The sequence below is a fragment of the Crinia signifera genome, chromosome 1 (genome assembly GCF_055691185.1).
Source record: "Crinia signifera chromosome 1, ASM5569118v1, whole genome shotgun sequence".
NCBI classification, from domain to species: Eukaryota; Metazoa; Chordata; class Amphibia; order Anura; family Myobatrachidae; genus Crinia; species Crinia signifera.
In genome coordinates, this window is record NC_139217.1 from 430,623,184 (window position 1) to 430,645,294 (window position 22,111).

At 42.7% G+C, this 22,111-nt stretch overlaps 1 protein-coding gene across 9 annotated transcripts in view; it reads left to right on the forward strand.

Annotated features, from left to right (window-relative positions):
- Positions 1-22,111, forward strand: part of MAST4 (microtubule associated serine/threonine kinase family member 4) — a 510,888-nt gene that overhangs the window by 431,658 nt on the left and 57,119 nt on the right. For all 9 annotated transcript variants that reach the window (XM_083152444.1, XM_083152461.1, XM_083152453.1 and 6 more), the window contains 5 exons: positions 4,171-4,325; positions 8,564-8,639; positions 14,297-14,506; positions 17,776-17,877; positions 18,779-18,911. In XM_083152444.1, coding sequence (XP_083008570.1) covers positions 4,171-4,325; positions 8,564-8,639; positions 14,297-14,506; positions 17,776-17,877; positions 18,779-18,911 — 676 coding nt within the window. The remainder of the gene's footprint in view (positions 1-4,170; positions 4,326-8,563; positions 8,640-14,296; positions 14,507-17,775; positions 17,878-18,778; positions 18,912-22,111) is intronic.

Here is a 22,111-nt window from a genome sequence, read left to right on the forward strand (position 1 = left end):
CCTAGTAATATATAAGCAATCAGGGGTAGCTCGCTCCTTGCAATGAACTCTGCCACCAGCCAAACAAAGGTATCTGATAAACACGTGTATATGTAGTGTGCTCCGATGAGGATCATGTGTTTACTGCAGTGAAGTCCAGGTCAGTCCCATTATACCAAACAACCTTTTGAAAATCATTCATCTCTTTTTTTTTTTCCATTATCAATATAGAGCTGCTAGTGTGTAAGACTCTACACAAATGGTATTGTAGATGGGTCTATATAATTGACAGTACTATGATTGAGGATTTTGTTGTTGTAAATGGAGAGTGTACACACCATAAGAAACCCAAAATAATATTGTGAATGTACACACACATATATCTCATATATACACATGGTATATACAGTATAAAATAATAATATATTAACCTCAATGCGCTAAACAAGATTTAAACTAAAGCATCCAATAATGCCTATTTATTACTGGCTGCTTTGGATTAGGACGCACTGGAATTATGCGAGCACTCAACATGGATTTTGTTGTAACCAATTCCCTGAAAACTAGCTTCCCCCCCCCCCCCCCCCCCCCCCCATGATCGCGGCCACGAAAATACATGTCTGTGATTTTTTTAAGGGACTTCTTTATATTCTTGAGATAACGGTACACTTTTTTGGGGACCTAACTGGATCGGCCCAAAAATGTCGCCCATACAATAATAATAATTTTTATACCTACATGCTTTTTGCCAAGGATTACGTGCTTAGTGTCATGGGATTCTTGCTCAATTCCAGGTGTTTCATGCTCATTGCCAGAGGTCATATACTCATTGTCAGGGGCTTTTGCTTGTTCCCAGGGTTTCTTACTCACTACCAGTGGTTACATTTTCATTGACGGGGTTACATGTTCCTTGCCAGGGGTTACATGCTCGTTGCTAAGAAGGGGTAGGTTTTCACAGGGATCCGGCTCTCCCCTGATAAACGCTAAAGGTCAAAAGGGATCTCTAACATCTGTCCCCTTCAAGGCTCCCGCCATTTTCTGAGGGACGGTTTCTGCATATTCCATGTGGACGGACCGATCGCATGGAATCTGCCACAACCCTGTGGTACTGGCTCCCCCTGCCACCTCACACACACACATACCCTCCAACTGTACCGGATTTGTCGGTACAGTACCGTTTTTTAACGGTCTGTACCGGCAAATAAAACCTGTACCGAATGTACCGGTTTTTGAGTGCCCTTAGCCGACTCCCCCAGGCTGTCAGTGGTGCGCCAAGCACCCGACTCACCCAGGCTTGCCAAGCGCGAAGTGCAGCAGAGATAGCTGCTTTAGGCTGAGTGAGGAGTGAGGACTCCCGGCGGACCAGCGTGTGTGTGTGGCCGCGGCGCGTCATGACGCGTCGCACACAGGGGACAGGACACAGGGCTCCGGGCGCGAAGAGATAGCTGGCAGCTGCTTCAGCTATCTCACAGCGTGGAATACAGTGGCCCCGGGACCCGGGTCATCAGGTGCAGCCAGCGGCGGCCGGAGGCTGGACTAGCACATACTGTAGGTTAAACTTTAATTGAAATAAATCTCTTCTCATTCTCACTTCTTGTTACGTGCTGCAGCTCAGTCTTATGACATGTGATGGCTGCTGGCATATTAAATAATGCATTTATTTTCAATCTTCTGCCTACAATTTTATGAATAATCTAGAATGTAAAAAAAAAGATTATTCATAAGTTATTGTAGGCAGAACATTGAAAATAAATTCATTATTTAATATGCCAGCAGCCATCACGTCATAAGACTGAGCTGCAGCACGACACATTAAAGGAATTTGCCCCAACAGCACTTAAAGTGCTCGAAAAGTTAAGAGTATCCCCTTATAAAAAAAAAAAAAAGCCCAGTACACATTTGGAAAGGAGGCATGACCACGCCCCCATTTAACCATGACCACGCCCCTTTTACATGTGGCCACACCCCCTTTCTAAATGTGTACCGATTTCTGCCCTTCAGATGTTGGAGGGTATGCACACACACACATCTATATACAGTAGCAGAATGTTTGGCACTCACATAAATCAGCATACAGCAGTGGTGAATTCCATGTTCATGTCGCACTGTGTGGATTGCGTGTTCTTACTTAGTTGAGGTCTTTCACCCTTTCTTTTTCATGTTCCATCTTACAATCCTGTATTTAGAGGATGTATTGAGATTTGTTTTTTTTTGTGTAGTGTACCAGCCAATAAGGATTTGTCATTGTCCAATCTCATTATATATATATATATATATATATATATATATATATATGTGTGTGTGTGTGTGTATGTATATGTATATATATATATATTTTTTTTTATCTATTGTCATGGAAAAATATTGGCAAATATTTGATTGTATTTTATACAATAAGATCTGTAGAGTCATATATTTTAATACATTTGTAAAACATTGTGAACTGGAAGGAATATGGATGTATTTTGAACAGACATATGTAATCAATACATGAGCAGTCATTATTGGCATACATACATACTTCCGCCCCTGGACCGAGGGTTAGCGTTGTTGATGAAATGTCAAATAAGATTGTTCATTCTTTGTGTATTTTAACTACAAAGTGTTTCTGTTACTTTCTTTTTCTATTCATAGGCTAACCCGCATTCGCTCGCATGTATATTCATACTGAACACAAGATAGGTAGCCACGCTCTTATATGCCTGCTATTTAAAGTCCTTTATGTACAGTAGGTCGAAAATCCTATTCATAGCACTTTCAAGAAGTGAATCATTTTTTCCCCAAGTTAAATACTTAAAAATAAATTGGTTCGCCAAGTTACGGAAATACGGCAATGGTGAATTCCATGTTCATGTCGCACTGTGTGTTCTTACTTAGTTGAGGTCTTTCACCTTTTCTGTTTCATGTTCCATCTTACAATCTTGTTTTTGGAGGCTGTATTGAAATTTGGGTATTCAGTAGAGGACCAGCCAGTAATGATTTGTCATTGTCCAATCTCATTCTATATGTCAAAAATAATAATAATATATATATATGCACACATTGCTGATATCATCCATTTTATATTCTCCTTCCACTAACCTTCCGGCCTGACATTTAAAAGAGAGATTTCTACAATCTGAAATAGACATTTGTGCTTTGTAGCCATGATTCTCTTACTCTGGAGACAGATGCTGTCGTATAAACAATAAACAACCTTTGATGCTGATCGGTACTAATTTTAGTAGTCTATTCAAAATCAGCAATGACATCTCAAGAGCATCTATGAAATGGTTTCATACCCACCTGTTGGTGCACTTGCTCTTCAGAAGATAGGGCCACCTAACCCCAAAATGTTAGATACTTGCAGTACCATGGAGGTAAATAAATTGTTTTGTGGTACCGTAAGATTGCCACTACAGCTCTGCAAAAAAATGTTACCTCCCCATTCAGAAGCACCTCCTGTCTCTTGGTCAAAAATTTAATTGTGCATGGATTTGATTTGTGATCTCCTACCCCTGTGTTTGAGTCAACCGATGCTCACAATGGGGCCGATTTATTAAGCTCAGTGAAGTGACAGTGTCTTTTTTTTTTAATCACCGGACAATCAGCTCCTAACTGTGAAGTTACAGGCTCGGTTTGAAAAATGACAGGTAGGAGCTGATTAGTCGGTGATAAAAACCAGACACTTTATCACATCACCGAGCTTAATAAATCTACCCCTGTGTTCTTAATGCCCCATAGACACAACACTGATTTTTTTTTAAAGATATCACTCAGAAGGGCCCTTGCCAGTCAATTTTGGCTACTTCGCCAACAACTTGCATGCTCAGTGGCCGCGGGTGATATCAATGGATGATATCACCCAGTGTGTATGCACAATATCGTCCACCCATGGCACAACCTGTATCGTTAACTATATAGACCAAGCTGCGACCGGCAACATGGACAATCTAGTTAACGATAGAGTATGTACTGGGCTGTAGGCAGTAACATACTCTCCATCAAACACTGCCTACATAGTAAGAAACACCTGCCTCCTAACAAGGCAATATGGCGAGAAGAATGAAAGAGTGGATGATGGACATATCTTGTTAAGTATACACTCAATTTAAATGTAACAGTCTTTTCTTTATATTCATGACAAGTAGTGATTTGACGTAAAATGCTTTATTGCATGCATAACTTAATATTCTCGCCTGTACTCCGCAGTCATCCTGTTCCTCCCAGGAGAAGTTGCACCAGTTACCATATCAACCAACACCTGATGAACTACATTTTTTGTCCAAACATTTCTGCACGGAGAGCATTGCCAGTGATGACAGATGCCGGAATACGCCACTGCGCCCTCGCTCCAGAAGTCTCAGGTGTGTGATGTTTGCTGCTGTCATGGAAAAAAAAAATCTAAATTAAATTCACTCTTGTACAAAACACAAAATTTGATCATAAAATAATCAACCTGTGAATACAAATGATTTAAATGGCTTAATAAGAAATAGAGGTTTTAGTCTCTATCATTACAGAAAAATGGTATTTGTGAGCTGCTAAGGTTTCTGTTGGTGAAGACTAGCTATTAAGAGACGTACGAACCAAAAGCACCTTCTCAAGCGCTATAGACGGCTAGTTCTTATATTGTTATTCTTATAGTCATCACTTTTGGTAATGTGCTACTCCAGCCAGAGTCAGCCTGGGATCTACAACGATACGAACAACCAATATCCTTGCAGATTTGTTATGGTAATGCGTCCTATTTAAGTGAATCTTTCATATACCCCACTAAGGAATGTTCTTGATTCAGAGAAGACATGGAAGAAAATTCTTTGTATCAGTACTTTAAAACAAATGTCCTCCTTATACACTTGTCTGTAAATTAAGGTCTTTTAAATGTCCTTGAGATGCTGTGAGCGCTTTACAGTGATGTCACCTAGTTAATGTCACACATGCAATGTTCGAGTATAAAGGAATGTGTCTCAGTCCTCAAATGGAGAGTAGTGCCCACCATCCTGTGTACCGTATTGGCCTTTGAGACAAAATGCATAGGGTGAATATTGTACAGGTGATGTGATAGCCCAAGCTAATTTTATTCTTCCAAAGAAATGTACTGTACATAGGTTATTGGCTACAAGTAGCCCGTGTGACACAATTCTTACAATTTTTAGCTAGATTAAAAAGGTTAATGAATAAATAGTTATAAAATTCCATATAGTTTAGTGATTTACGAACACATGGGTTCCCTAAAGAAAAAACGAAATACAAAATATTAAATAAATAAGGAGTAATCCGGGCACGTAGTTGCCCATTGGCCACAGACAGGAGACTAGTTTGCCTAATGGATCATCCAGCTATAAGCAAAACAATATACTGGTGGAACGCGTCTGATATATAAAACATGTGCAATGCCAGATTATCAACTGCTTTCAAACTGTTCTGTTTCAGAATCTCAACAAGCACAAGAGCCCTCATTAAGGCATCCTGGGTTCTTCTCCACCTCCCTCTATTATTTATCCTTATTTCTTTTTTGTACTTTTTGTTAAATGCAGACTTGATTTTCTCGTTTAAATCTGTTGGAGATCAATAACCGCATTAGCAGTAAAGCCAGCAAACCTTGTATTTAAGTGCTTGGGAAAAGCCATCAAGTGACATTTATAGGATAGTAGTTAGAATTGGACTTTCTTATAAGACCAGTGATCAGGTAAATGCGCAAACTACAAAATTAAAATGGTTTAGAGATTAAGCGCTTTAATATGAAAGTACATAAGACTCTTGGTTATGCTTCTAGATCACATCGATGCTTAATACTTGTCACTGTCTCCCTGTGTCCAAAGCTTGGAAATGATAAATGAGTGTAAATGGTATGTGTGATATGAAAGATGTCATCGGCAGGCTGGACAGTCAGCAGGGAGGCTGCTGTTTATGTTTCGGTTGTGTTTGTCAGATGTCCAGATTTTACTACAGGCTCGATCTACAGTAAATCACTCTATTATATGGATTTTTAGAACTAATTTTTTTCATTCAACTTATTATTGTCATTCGAACTTAGATAAAATGTTGCAATCATTTTTCTGACCTATAGCCATCGGGATCCGGTCGATCGGTCAACAGTAATATGTCGAAATTGACAAAAGTTTAACACAAGCACAATGTTGACATTGTCGACACAGGAAAAGAGCGTCATGAATTTTTCACGATTTGTATTTTTGAACTAACTTACTTAACGATCCAAGTGGGCATAGATTTAGATTATAACGGTACCAAAGCATAGCGAGGGCAGCGGTACACTTATATGGTGTCCTTATCGGCGGATTCTGACATAGATACCCCCAAAAAAGCAAAAAAAACCTCATGTCTGCCATTTTCATGTCAACCTTTTTGTGTCAACCTAAAGCCTAACAACCTTTTATGCATGTGTCGACCCATAGTGGTCGACCTATTGACTGATGTCTAATGATACACATCCATAGCCATCAGACTAAGTATAAAAGGTTCTTAAATATATATTTTTACTTTTCATTTCAAAAAGTAGCTTTAAGCTGGTTTTCTTGAGCTAGGTACATACTAAGCCGATGGATCAGCCATCCGGCTGGTCCGCTGACACATGAGATAATCAGTATGTGCATACAAACTTACAGATCGTTGGCCTAATGTGTTGTGCCATTTCCCAACTGTGTTGGCCCAGTTGGGCTGTCAGTGACCGGCGGCCTTTGCAGCAGGTGTAGGGACCACCCATACACACAGCTTGATGCTGTGCTGAAGACCGACGCAATATTTCTGTGAATTACATCATTCACAGACATTCCGACCCATCCACGATGTATAATAGTATAAGGCTGATTCATACACACCTGCCACTTACCGATGCCCCCCGCTACCAATATTGGCATTGTCCGAGACCCGCGCGCGTGCTGGGGGGGGGGTGTTATGGGCAGGCATCAGCAAGTGCATACATCAATTTGAGAGAGGTTCAAAATAACCACTAAAGAAATGTCAGCTTCACTCACATTTGTCATATAAATTCAAATGCTTAAAAAAGATGGATAAAAAAAGATGATATTTTCTATGTATAAGATAAACATTAGAGGTCATTATGATGAATAAAATGTTTGCTTGCCAATTTTCACACCTATTTTGACAAATTCACATGGCACTCAAAAGGTTAAGATGAGAACAGAGTTAGCATCTAGCCCAGTGACGGTTAACCTTGACACTCCAGCTGTTGTTGAACTACACATACCAGCATGCCCTGCTAAAGTTTTACTGTTGCTGAAACTGATATAGGGCATGCTGGGATGTGTACTTTAACAACAGCTGGAGTGTCAAGGTTAACCATCACTGATCTAGACAGGTATACTTTGGGGCTTACACAGACCTTGTTGCACAATATGAGTAAATATCTGAGGTTCGTGAAAGCCCAGGGAAACCTAAATTTAGAGGCCCCTTTCTTTAAAAAGAAAAAAAAAAGGTACTTGTGTATTATCATGGCGCCCATCACATACCATTGCATACCACTAATTAAGGTATGCGATGCGATGGGACCCGATTTTCAGGTCCAAAGACCCGCACTGTACAATAAAATATTGCATCGCATGCCATTAAAATGGCATGCGATGCAATTTTTCATTGTACAAGCACCCTGATGGGTGATTACTATGTTAAATGCACCCCCATTGTTAACGCCACCCCCACTATCAACGCCAACCCGAAGCGTGGCGAGTGCAGCGGTACGCGTCCTCTGACCTTTTCATACCCCCACTATCCACGTCGGCGTGGAGTTGATTTTAGATAGTGTGGCGAGCGCAGCGAGGCGAGCTGAAGTAATGCGCTCGCCACGCTTCGGGCTTGGTGGCTCGCTGCGCTCGCCACACTATCTACAGTCAAGTCCACGCCGACGTGGATAGTGGGGGTATGAAAAGGTCAGAGGACGCGTACCGCTCGCCACGCTTTGGGTTGGCATTGATAGTTGGGATGGCGTTAGCAATGGGGGTGCATTTAACATAGTAATCACCCACCAGGGTGCCTGTACAATAAAAAATCGGATCGAATCACATGCGATCCGATCTGATCAATACGATGCCCTACAATGGAAATCTTGGGCGCCGTGATAATACACAAGTACCAAAAAAAACACATAATAAATGCATTTAAATTGTATTTCAATTTTTTTTTTTATACTCAAAATTAGTAAATTATTAACATTTTAAAAATAAATTGCTGTATCCTGTACATATACCGATGTCCTCGATTCTTGGAGATTTCAAATTAAAAGTGTTCGTCCAGCTGAGTTTAAACTTTTATTACTTGACAAGTTAGCAAATGGATAAATATTAAAACTGAAACTTCAGAACACAAATGATCGAAGTCTGAAAATGTTGCGGGCCCCTGCCAGTAGGAGGTCCGGGAATGTGGGAATTCCTAACGCAGTATTTGAATTTAATATGCTTTTAGGTTTATTTTTCAGTTTTTCTGTTTCTTTGGTTGTACAGTATGTACCATTCGCCTGCTTCTCATAAATGTGCTGCAAAGTGTTCTATTCATAGAAGTAATTGTGTTGATCTTTGAACTGCTTTTAATACCAAGTAAATTAAGAGAGGATTTTCTGTGCTTGCAGCCCTGGACGTACACCGGCATGCTGTGACCATGAAATAATCATGATGAACCATGTGTACAAAGAAAGATTCCCGAAGGTAATTTTCTGCACTCCCCGCTGTTGTGTTTCCTGGTGTGTCCGCGTTCCTAGGGGTAGCGTTCCTCTGCAGTAGTACTGTAGAAGCAGCTCTGTATTGTGTTAAGGTGGCGTAATGAAGTCTACGTATTTCCATAATGTTACACATACAGTAAACGGATGATACACGAACACAATACAGTAAATCTATAGGCTTAATGGATTGTGTACCCTTGAACAAAAGGACACGGACACTAACTGGAATCCACGAGTGAATCTGTTTTATGTCAATTACTACGTGTTGGAGGACAGGTGACGAGATGTTTTGTGATAAAGCCTTGGACTTTCCCAGAAGTTGCTGGGGTGACTCATACAGTCATATAATTCATGAATACTTGGGACAACTATGGCTATTGTTAAAACATAAAGAGAAAATAATAGGTAGCACAACCTTTGTCTACACCATGTCCCCCTAATCCTCCCAAAAAAATACCAAAGACCTATTTTACAGAGGATTTAGAAACCGGTTTTAAATGTAAATTGAGCATGGTCAAGCAACAATCCTATCTCCTATATATTTGGCTACATCTGTCACTCAAAGTGGGTGTCTGTGTCTATAACGCTCTGTTCCTGGACTTTCCTCTTAATGTGTGATTGCCTTCATCTGTGCTGAACACCTTTCTGAGAAATTAACCTGTTTAAAACAGGTGATGGCAATCATACATTAAGGGGAAGTCTAGAAACAGAGCATTGTGTCCCTCCTGGAGAGGGTCATGTTGGGAGGTATGTGACAGAGAACCAGCCCAGTGAGCCCACAGACAGTGCCAGACACCCACTGCCTTCCCATGTTGCCCAGAACTGCTACTCCACAGCCACCAGGTGAGCGCCCCCCTCCCGCGATTTGCGGCAAAACCTCCCCCACCCCCGCGCGCCCTCCCGCGATTCGCGGCAAAAACACCCGCTCCCCCGCGACCCCCCCTACCGCGATTCGCAGCAAAAACACCCCCGCGACCCCCCCTCCCGCGATTCGCTGCAAAAAGAACCCCCCCACGACCCCTCCCGCAATTCGCGGCATAACCACCACCCCGCGACCCCCCCCCGATTCGCGGAAAAAACACCCCCCCCGCGACCTCCCCCCCGCGATTCGCGGCAAAAAGAACCCCCCCGCGACCCCCCCTTGCACGATTGGCGGCACCGCCCCTGCGACCCCCCTCCCGCAATTCGCGGCACCCCTCCCCCCCCGCAATTCGCAGCAGCCCCAGGATTAAATGGCACATGCAAAACACTGACATGGCTATGGTCGACAATGAAAAAGGTTGACATCAGTTTTTGAAGATTTATTTTTAATTTTTTTAATTTTTTCATATTCATTGTCATGTGTCGACATGGACACCAATGAAGTGGCACACTTATGTCAACATTTACATGTGTTGACCTTTCTGTGTTGATTTTTTCTTGTGGCGATTCGCGTCACACCCCCCCGCAACCCCCCCTCCCGCGATTCGCGGCACCCCCCGTGACCCCCCACCTCCCGCAATTCGCGGCAACCCCCCACCGGAACCCCTGTGAACCCCGCCCTCCCGCGATTCGTGACACCCACCCCCGCGACCCCCCCTCCCGCAATTCGCGGCACCCCCCAGTGATTCGCGGCAGCTCCAGAATTAAATTGCACATGGAAAACACTGACATGGCTATGGTCGACAATGAAAAAGGTTGACATGAGTTTTTGAAGTTTTTTTGTCATTTTTTGAATATTTTCATATTCATTCTCATGTGTCGACATGGACACCAATGAAGTGCCACACTTATGTCAACATTTACATGTGTTGACCTTTCTGTGTTGATTTTTTTCTTGTGGCGATTCGCGTCACACCCCCCGCAACCCCCCCTCCGGCGATTCGCGGCACCCCCCTGCGACCCCCCCCCCCCTCCCGCAATTCGCGGCAACCCCGTACCGGAACCCCCATGAACCCCGCCATCCCGCGATTCGCGGCACCCAACCCCGCGACCCCCCCCTCCCGCAATTCGCGGCACCCCCCGTGATTCGCGGCAGCCCCAGGATTAAATGGCACATGCAAAACACTGGCACGGCTATGGTCGACAATGAAAAAGGTTGACATGAGTTTTTGAAGATTTATTTCATTTTTTGAATGTTTTCATATTCATTCTCATGTGTCGACATGGACACCAATGAAGTGCCACACTTATGTCAACATTTACATGTGTTGACCTTTCTGTGTTGATTTTTTCTTGTGGCGATTTGCGTCACACCCCCCCCACCCCCCCTCCCCACAACCCCCACTCCCGCGATTCACGGCACACACACACACACCTCCCCCGCGATTCTCGGCACCCCACCCCGTGACCCCCCCTCCCGTGATTCACGGCACACCCCCGCGACCCCCCCTCCCATGATTCGCCGCAACCCCCGCCCCGTAACCCCCCCTCCCGCGATTCCCGGCACCCACCCCCCGCGACCCCCCCTCCCGCAATTCGCGGCACCCCCCCGCGATTCGCGGCAGCTCCAGAATTAAATTGCACATGGAAAACACTGACATGGCTATGGTCGACAATGAAAAAGGTTGACATGAGTTTTTGAAGTTTTTTTTTTTCATTTTTTGAATGTTTTCATATTCATTCTCATGTGTCGACATGGACACCAATAAAGTGCCACACTTATGTCAACATTTACATGTGTTGACCTTTCTGTGTTGATTTTTTCTTGTGGCGATTCGCGTCACACCCCCCCACCCCCCCCGCAACCCCCACTCCCGCAATTCACGGCACACACACACCCCCCCGCGATTCTCGGCACCCCACCCCGTGACCCCCCCTCCCGTGATTCACGGCACACCCCCCGCGATCCCCCCTACCATGATTTGCCGCAACCCCCGCCCCCGTAACCCCCCTCCCGCGATTTGCGGCAACCCACCCCGCGACCCCCCTCCCGCGATTCTCTGCAATCCCTCCCCTCCCGCGATTCGCAGCATCCACCCCCCCACAACCCCCCCTCCTGCAATTCGCGGCACCCCCCGCGACCCCCCCTCCTGCAATTCGCGGCACCCTCCGCGACCCCCCCTCCCGCGATTCGCGGACACCTAAGTTGCAATACAGGGCATCTTTCATACAATTCTAACCATATTTCTCATATACAAACGTTCACAAATTAAGGGGGCGCAGCCCCTTACGACGGTGTGAAGAGCGCCCGTAGGGCGCGATGAATCACCTAGTTGGCAAATACAGTTTTACATGGGAAACAGTCATTAGGTCTACAGCATGATGGTTGACACCATTAGGTCGATATGGGCCTAGGTCGACAGGTCATTAGATCGACACAAGCATTAGGTCTACATGGGCAATGTCGACAGTCAAAAGGTCGACATGGGGTTTTTCACAGTTTTTTCAGCCGACATGTCATCCACTAGGGTGTGGTGGGAGAATAAAATAGTGTGCCGAACATAGCTAGGCACCATGCCCAAAGCGAGGGGACACAGTGCACTTGTGAAACCTGTGTCCATGTCGACTGTGTCGACATTCGGGGGGGGGGGGGGGGGAGGAAGCCAGTGGAAAACCCCATGTCAACCTTTTTACTGTTGACCTTGCCCATGTCAACCTAATGATTGTGTCGACCCAATGCTTGTTTACCTACTTGCTGTAGACCAAGGATGCATACTCCTTTTAAATATTGTCCTTTATTTACATTAATATCACTACGGTACTTGTTTCCTAGCACGGCCACAATCGCGGCCATCGGGGGTAATTTTTAGTGGCACGCGACCGACCTTTTCATACCCCCACTATCCACGTCGGCGTGGAGTTGAGAATAGAATAGTGTGGCGAGCGCAGCGAGCCACCGAGCCCGAAGCGTGGCGAGGGGACGCGGATACCTTCACAGGTAAACGCGTCCCTTTGCGGGCTTCACAGGTGTCCGCGTCGCCATGGACACCTGGGAAGCCCGCGAGGGGACGCGTATAACTGTGAAGGTATCCGCGTCCCCTCGCGGGGCTTGCTGCGCTCGCCATGCTTCGGGCTCGCTGCGCTCGCCACACTATTCTATTCTCAACTCCACGCCGACGTGGATAGTGGGGGTATGAAAAGGTCGGAGGACGCGTACCGCCGCCCCTCGCGGGCTCGCTGCGCTCGCCACGCTTCGGGTTCACGTTGATCGCGGGTTGGCATATAGTACTTTTGGGGGGCCATGTCAATGTTCAGGGGGGGTTTTTGGGATTTCTGGCCCATTTACCATTCTTCCCTATGATGATTTGGGTAAATTGACCCATTTAACATTGTTTCCTATGGGAAATTGCGGTCATCGTGGGTAAATTGAGGCATTTAACATTGTTCTCTATGGGGAAATCGCGTCTGGCCCATCGCACCCGATTTTTTAGTGCATGCGATGCCCGCGATGGCCCCGATTTTACCCCCGATGACCGCGATCATGATCGTTGTGGCCGTGCTAGGAAACAAGTACCATTACTACTATCGGGGGGATAGTCAATCCTGGACAATTTTTTTGCCAGGCAAAATATCTGCACTTTTCACCCATTTTTAGGGTGAATTCAACTTGCCCCGTTCAATCACTGTGCCAAATTTTCACATGGGTGAAAAAATCCAGCATCAACAAAAAACATATGAATCTGCACCATTAACCCTAAGCCTCCAGGAAATGTTGCCAATATAACAATGTCAACATTTTGCAGGTGTAGAAATGACGACATTTTAACCATGTCAACTCCTATACATCTTTGTTTCCATGAACTGGTCCATTATTAATTAATTGTAGACCTTCCCTGTTAGGGTATATTTTGTTGCTGCTCTTAGCCGGAATCTGTTATGATTTGCTTGTGCTTTGTTTTTTTTCCATGATATGACTTGACATCGGAATCCCGACAGGGGGGCGAGGGCATTAAAGCCCCTTGCGGGCTCGCTGCGCTTTCCATGCTGCGGGCTCCGTGAGCGACCTATTCTTTTCTCCCTCTGTGGGGGTCATGGACCACCACAAGGGAAAATAGCCAGTGTAATGGGCCCCATACATCAGCAATCACAATTAATGGATTTCCAGATCCAGGGATTTTTTGGCCAAATAAATGGATTTTACAATCTATCTGACTTTGCCCACACATTACAGATTTATTTCAGTGATCGGCAGATTTTTCCATCTAAAGATTGCATCTTCATATCTGGAAATTGCCCAATCGATTGTCATTTTAGCTGTTCATAATGTAAATAGATGAAGAAGATGAATTGGGAATGCCCACACACATAAAAAAGATCCGCAGATAATACCAGATTATTAAGCATGTTTAAAAATCTGATTAAGCAATCGATTGGCGATTTTGATTGGGATTGCCAAAAGGGGGAGCCCACACATCTAAAATAAATTGTGGCAATCATCTCCATATCTGAAAATTGTCACAATTAATTGCTGATGTATGGGGTCCTTAAGTCAGGATTCAGACTGTTTGGCTCCTGACAGTTGGGATTCCGATGTCCGAGAAACGACCTTCGGAATCCCGACTGTCAGTGAGTCATATGGCACCCAAAGATTCTGTACTATTGTATCATTCCGTATTATCTATTATTGCCATCTTGGCAAATCATGGCAAATGTTGACTACAAAGCATAAGATGTCCTGGAAGAATAGCAAGTACTTTACCTTCCACTTGTGTTTCTCCGCAGGCCACGGCTCAGATGGAAGAGCGGCTTCAGGAGATTATCACCAACTATTCCCCTGACAGCGTGCTTCCCTTGCCAGATGGCGTGCTCAGCTTCACCCACCACCAAATCGTGGAGCTGGCTCGAGATTGCCTGGATAAATCCCACCAAGGTCTCATAACGTCAAGATATTTTCTGGAGTTGCAGCAAAAATTAGAGAAGTTATTGCAGGAGGTAAATAGCAGTCGCACATCAAGATTCATGCCAACATCGTGCAGCAGACAAAAGCAATCATTATCGCAGCTTTTGTTTGTACCTAAATTGTTCCTATGTTTATATCATGTCTTAAACTGTAAATTGAGATGTTGGGATATTCGAGTATTGTTTTTGTATTTGTTAAGACAATGGTATTGTGATTTGTATGTGCCATTGTTATATTATAGTTCCTAAATGGATTTTATGTCGAACCTATAGAACACACAGATCCCCTTTTTATTTTTAGGGAATTTTTTATCAAAATCATTTCTGACATACTCAAGAATTTTTATCATACCATAGCGGCAATACTGGTTCCCATTTTTGAGAGTTTGGATTTCGGGAAACTATGAAGTCTGGATGCAGAAAATCAATGACGGTGTACAGTAGTCATGTATCTGTATATTGCATATTATGCTGATGCTATATCGGAACATTTGGATCTTTGCCCACGGGTGTTACCATTCTAGTACTGCTGTTTGTTTATTTGTTTCTAAGGCTAGTTAAAAAAAACAGGTATGAGAAGGGAACCCATTGGTTCCAACGGCCCCTTAGCCACTAGCACTTGCGCACAGGGGCACTTACGGCAGCAAGTACATACAGTACTCTTTGTACATTAATACAGCTTTCTCATTGAAAATGGGGGTCGGACCTAGGATTTCGAACCCGGGTCCAAACCTGGTCATACCTTTTAATACTTAACCCGGGCTGTCCATTATACATAGGGAGACCCGTGTCGCGCGCCATGGGTTATTCACTTTGGTACTGGCACATTGCACCTCGACCCAGGTCGACTCAGGAATAACCACGGTTAAAAATGCGATGTGACAGGGGTATAATTAACATTAACTGAGCACATGAGGCCAGTAGCGTCTTCTGTAATTCTTTGAACCTCCAGCAGCAAGAGCAGCCTCTTACCACAATTGCAGCATAATGCAAGCAAACTCCATTCAGCTTGTGTGATACAGTTTTGTTAATGGACACAAGTCTATAGCTATATAGATACACTGAGTGGTACCAGCACTCTGCCTCCCATCACGCCCAATCTCTCTCTATGGAACGTGCTAACTTGTTTAGCAGCATAAGGATAAGATGTATCCCATATCATTTAGCTGACACTTGTTTGCTGTGCTATCAGATGTCTGGCCTGTTATAGCAGTCAGTGATATTTTGGTTCTCGATAATTACAGCGAACGACAGCAAGGTCACACTGCTGAATCACTTTGCTAAAGTAATTAATGTGTTCATTACAAATGTAAGTTTCAGATGCATACATTGGCGTTGTGTTATGAAAGGGAGTGGGTGGAACTAATAATAACTTTAATTTGAAGCTCTAACTATTTATGTGCTTGGTATTGCCCTGCAATGGGTGTGATGCCACCAAGTCAGACAGGTGGTATAGATCCGCCATGCGTGCAGCTTGTTTACTGGTTTATCCAACAGCCACAATCATGTGACAGAACTTTATAAGACGTGTGTCTGTCTCTTATGATCCGCATGGCTGGAAAGGTATATCTTAACGATCAGTCAGGACAACATAGGATAACTACAGGAAGGGCCCTAAATGTGTATGGCATTTATTCATATGGGCTTTGTACATTGCTGAATTGTCTTTAATTAAAAATCTTTTTCTGTAGATGACTAAAGTACACTCTAGTCCTCAAAGGCCATGCGGTAATAAAATAATGACTTCAGATATAACGTCAGGTGATCTATAGCTCAATTTGGCGCACATCAGGCAGCTACTGATAAATTTCATGTGCTACACATGAATGTTCCGATATCGCTAGCATTGTAATACATGCAATTGTTCCGTGCTTCATTGACATCGCTCTAGTGTGTACCCAGATCCCGATGGGTTGACCCGAGTACACATCAATTCAGTGTGTACCCAGCTTTAGAAGCCTCTGGGGGGGGTGATTTTGCTTGTGATTTGATCCCAATTCGATTGGGATCGAATCTGGATCAAAAAGGGATTGAATCGAATAGTACGCAAAATGCATTTGACTATATAGTACAGATCTGTACTGTATAGTCTTGCCTGCCAAAACTATACTTTTATTCGATTTACACTACACGGAGCGCGCATTGGGATTAAATCTGCATCGAATGTCGCAAAAACCTTTCGATGCCCATTCTATTTTCTATTTGATTTTGTTTCTATTAGCAAAATCGAATAGAAAAATAGTGCATATCTCACCTCTATAATATAGGGTACACACAGTGAGATATGCACTATTTTTCTATTCGTTTTTGCTTATATAGATCTGTACTATATAGTCAAATCGAATGCATTTTGCGTACCATTCAATTTGATCCTGATTCAATCCCAATCGAATCGCAAGCAAAATCGCACCGTATGTACTCACTATTAGTTGCAAAGATTATTTATCTTTTTATCCCGTCATTTGTTTTATGTAAAGTAAGTTTTTGCGGAAATAACAATATTTATTATGTTAGCTCTTAGCATGACCATTGCCACCTGTCTCATAAGTACAAAAACATGGTCTTGAGACTTAACAAGCAACCATAATACATGTTTGGAAAAAGCCAAGTAACTTGTTCCTCCACCTTCATTAGTCAATGCAGACACTGGTATAAGTAATTAGAAGTAGCCATCTGACTTCCCTTACGTCCAACTCTGTCTGCTGTCATTTCATGGGTTGAAAACTCAAGTCTTCTGCAAAGGTTTCCACTCACTGACCTCTGTAGACCGTTGTTTGGTTTAATTCATTTTTAATAAAGATCAATTAATTTCTACTTTCTGCATGCAGGAAGTGAAGCAATAATTCATATATGTGATTTTATCGCTTAGCTGGAATCGTTGATCAAAGATGAAAATAAGTGACTACACTTCAAAGAACAACTTTAGACAGGTTTTCATGGGGAACGCATCTAATTTGATGCCGCAATCATTTACACCGCAAAACCAGATTGATTTTGCCATGAATTGATATCGCTTCAAAAACATGGGAAAATTCTCCCAAAACCTCTCACTTTCTGATTATCGCACCCTATTACTTTCGTCCCTCTCTCTCTACTATATTGAGCCGCATATTTTTTACTTACATGGACCTTACATGGACCTTACACTGATCCTCCATACAGTGTGTAGCTTTCAGACCTCTAACATCAAGAAGAATGAGGACTGTATAAATACAACACCATAAAGAAAGTATATGAGCAGCTCTCCCATGGCTCCGCTGCCAGCACTTGTGACCCTCTTGTTTGTTGTTCGTTTATTGTAGGCTCATGAGAGGTCAGAAAGCGGAGATTTGGCTTTTATTAAACAATTAGCCCAGAGAATCTTGATTGTCATTGCACGCCCTGCACGCTTATTGGAATGCTTGGTAAGTTAAACAAGAATATTGTTTTTTTATTATTTTTATTATTATTATTATTTTTATTATTCTGTTCTAATGTGACAGCCATAAGTGTTGTTATGGTGATACTTACAGAACGAGTCATCTCATTGGTGAACTTAATAGGAAATTTAAATGTTTATTGTAGTGTATAAAACCTTCATAGAAGACCAAGTAGAGAAATTGTCCATAGCAACCCAACAAACTTTAAGCTATCATTTCTTGTTTATTCTATAAAATGATATCTTGATTTCTGTTGGCCATTTCTTAAGAAGGTTTAACACATCTCCCCCCCAAAAAAAACTAAATATTTCCAGCATATGTATCCCTGTTGGTAAAAGAGTACAAGTATTTTGCTGGGTGTTCATCCTAGCTTCCTACACGACAACCCGGTCATTTCCCCTTTCCTGCCTGGGGTGTTGCTCTCTGCTCTGGTTCTTCTAGCACACTTTGGTCTGTATCTCAGCACTAACCTGAAATTTTTCAGCTTTTCACTGTTTAAAAAAAAATGAAACATGCTCACTGAATGGGATCATCTTGCTCAGCGGTTCCTAACCCTGGTCCTCAAGTACCCCCAACAGTGCACGTTTTCCAGGTCTCCACACAGAATCACAGGTGACATAATTAGATCCACCTGTGGATCTTTTAAAATGTGCCTGAATAATCTGTGCACCTGCTGGGTGACCTGGAAAACGTGTACTGTTGGGGGTACTTGAGGACCAGGGTTGGGAACCACTGATCTTGGTTCTGCTGCCTTTGGCATCCATCTGTGGCATGCCAGAGTGATGTAAAACTAGGTTGAAAAGAAAAGTTGTTTGCTTTACAGGTTTCTATATTTTGATAGTGTTGACATATTACACACATTTATTGCATGTTTTGTACATAACAGGAATTTGATCCCGAAGAATTTTATTACCTCTTGGAAGCAGCAGAAGGCCATGCTAAAGAAGGGCAAGGCATTAAGACCGATATACCTAGGTATATCATCAGTCAGCTGGGTCTCAACAAAGATCCGCTTGAAGGTGAGCAGTGTATGAATTGTACTTCGGCAAAACGTGGTTTACATTGGCTTCATCTACGGTTATAATTTTGTATAACACTTTACACAACGTGATTCTTAAAAATACTCCAATTGCCTGCTTGCCTAATGGCCAACATTCTAAATGGAAAATATATGAACTTTTAAGCCATGATCATAATTATGTCGTCTCCATCTCTTTGCCATCTGCATTAGACCTATTATAGTAAATATGACAGTTGGTGGCAGGGACTTCTTGACAGAATTCTGGAACATAGACAAAGCATTGCACTGGGGCCCTACCAACCCATTCATGGGAGCAATTAATACAATTATAAACATTCCACTCCTACGGTTATGAGCCATCTCTCCACAAGCTTCCAAACAACGAATGACCGTCAGCACTTAGATTACTGAAGAGATGCAGCCATCCACCAATCAGTATGCAGTGACAGCCATTCACTGCCTGGCTGCAGGGCGGGTGGCAGTTAGTGAATGCAGCACTCTGATTGGCAGATAGCTTCAGCCATCCATTTAGCATGCTGACTGCCCCTCACTGTCCAGCTGCTGGCTAGGAGGTAGGTAATGAATGCTGCCTCATTTTGTATCATTTACAGCCCATCCATACTCAAAGGCACCTAGATTTCTTGGGCCCTGGACAACTGTGCAGTATACATGCCTATATAATAAGATGGCCCTGGTTATTGGGTGCATGAAGCCGCCGTGAGAGATCATCCCAACAGAACAATTTGGTGCAGTATTGCCGGAGCATAAAATGCTCTGCACATCTGTAATCCCTATCCTTTGGGCAGAAAATGTGCAGCATTTCGATGCAGCTGGATTTAAAGGAATATTAGGTTAGCAAAAGAAGTTGCAAACTAAAATGTTTTTAAATAAATAAAGGCTATGGAACACATCAACTTTAAATTGAGAAGTGTCACATATGCTTTACAGTATAATAATAAGGGAAAGCAATACAAGTGTTTTAGTGCCACAGTCCTTAATTTAAAACATGAAGTATTTACATATTGGTTGGGACTGTGCCATAAATGTCATTCCCCCATGATGCGCTTCTGCAAAGCTATTGCATACCTGCAATTCAGAAAATATTAGTAATAAATATAGCCTCTATTTCCTTACAGCAATATTTGAACTATATATATATATATATATATATATATATATATATATATATATATATATATATATATATTTGTAATAACCAAAAGAAATGTCATTAGGAATATTATATTCATGATCTCTCAGGCTTAATCCAGAAAAGGTGATTCATAACTGGTGGTCAGTTTGATTCTCCGGCTCCTTTGTAACCACAAGTCCCAGCAAACGCTGACAAGCCAAAGCTAGCAATGCATGCTGGGACTTGCCATCTGACAACAAACGGAAAGCTCATGAAAGTATCTTTGCCCTACTTTCTGGAGAGTTAGCAAAAAGTTCCTTAGACATTGGGGCGAAGTCTAACTTCTAAAAATGATCAATAAGAAGCCGTTTGTAGCGTAATGAGAAAAACGACTGTATTAAATAGCAATACCCAGCCTTGTTTCCAGAGGCTTAGATATTTTACGGGCAGCATTAGGATTCAGGGTTTGCAGCAGAACAGAATGACTTTTAAAATGATACCTTTTTGTTAGCAGCTGAGGGTTATTATCTTCAGCCGCACACGGCAAAGACCAGCACTTCATCTGTTATCTGCCAAATTGTTACCTCTTTAACGTTTGCAAACAGACAAGTTGAAGGGTGCCCACGCTGGTAGCACAGGTTTCTGAACCCAGCGGCAGCTGCCTTCATGATGGCCAAATATTCCTAATAGAGTAGTCACGCATGAATTACTGACTGATAATGGCACATGAATAAGACTGAGCCGTGAAAGCTGGGCCACAACAGATTCATCACTTGCTAGATATCAGTGCATTGCTCAACTGTTCCCTGGAGGAAGGTTTTTTTCTTTTTTCCCTTTCCCCCTGTGGTGTTTAAATTGCCGTCTTTACCTTCTATTTTTTTTTTCTGAGGCGCTAGTCTCCAGAAATGGATTAAATCGATGACATAAAATAGGCAGATGTTTAATGGCATTTAGATGAGTTTTAAAAATCTCTTCAGGCATTTCAAAATGGTTCCTGGGATTCTTACTTTAAGTGCTGACGCCGGGATTCGTTCCATTAATACCCACTGTTTGCAGATAGTATGCCTTTCCCAGATAAACTGCTACTGGGCAATGTTCCCTTTGAAATGGAACTGAGCTCTTTGACTTGTTCACCGTGACATTTGCTACTCTTAGCCAGAAATTTGAATAATATTTGAAGATATTTACAGCTGATATAAGAAGCAATAAATGGAGTTTATGAGCCAGGCATTCTATAAATGCAGTGGTCAGAATGTTCATCTTGGATATCTATAAAAAAAAAAAAAAAGAATAGAATTAAGACACTGTTCCATGAATACCAATGTTTCCATGTTCAGCCTTGAAATTTGTATTCTTTATATTCGCAGTAATGATATTAAGAATGATTGTGTTATGTTTTTTTCTATAGTGCCTTATTCCAGCTCTTGGTGCATTGTTGGGGCCAGATGCTCTAAGCTTCAAAAGTAATGAAATGGAGAGTGATAAACAGCCAGCCAATCAGCTCCTACCTGCCATGCCACAGACTGTGTTTGAAAAATGTCAGGCAGAAGCTGATTGGTTGGTTTTTTATCACTATTTTATTACTTTTGAAACTTAGTGCATCTGGCCCTTAGTCTGTAGTATGATGCCCGAATCACTAGCATGCTCTTCATGGTGAGGCTGGGCTATATAAGCATTGCTATAATGAGGTATCAGGCAGCGTATGGGGTATTAATGCCGTCAACATGATTTTGTTATCTTTTCTGTTTTGAAGCAATGTTGTTTTGTACGTTCTAGACTAGTTGGTGCTCACATGGTGCTACAGTATAAAGATAAATAGGTTTAACTATATGTTCTATTGACAGTAGATGCAGATTTGTATGTCCTCACTGTGGGCCAGATGTATCAAGCTTCAAAAAGTGGAGAGTGATAAATAACCAGCCAATTAGCCCCCAACTGTCATTTTTTTTTCAAACAATACCCGTAACGTGGCATTTAGGGGCTGATTGGCTGGCTGTTTATCGCTCTCCATTTGATCACTTTTTGAAGTGTGTTTTTTTTCCGTGTGCTCTAATTCTTTCCCATGG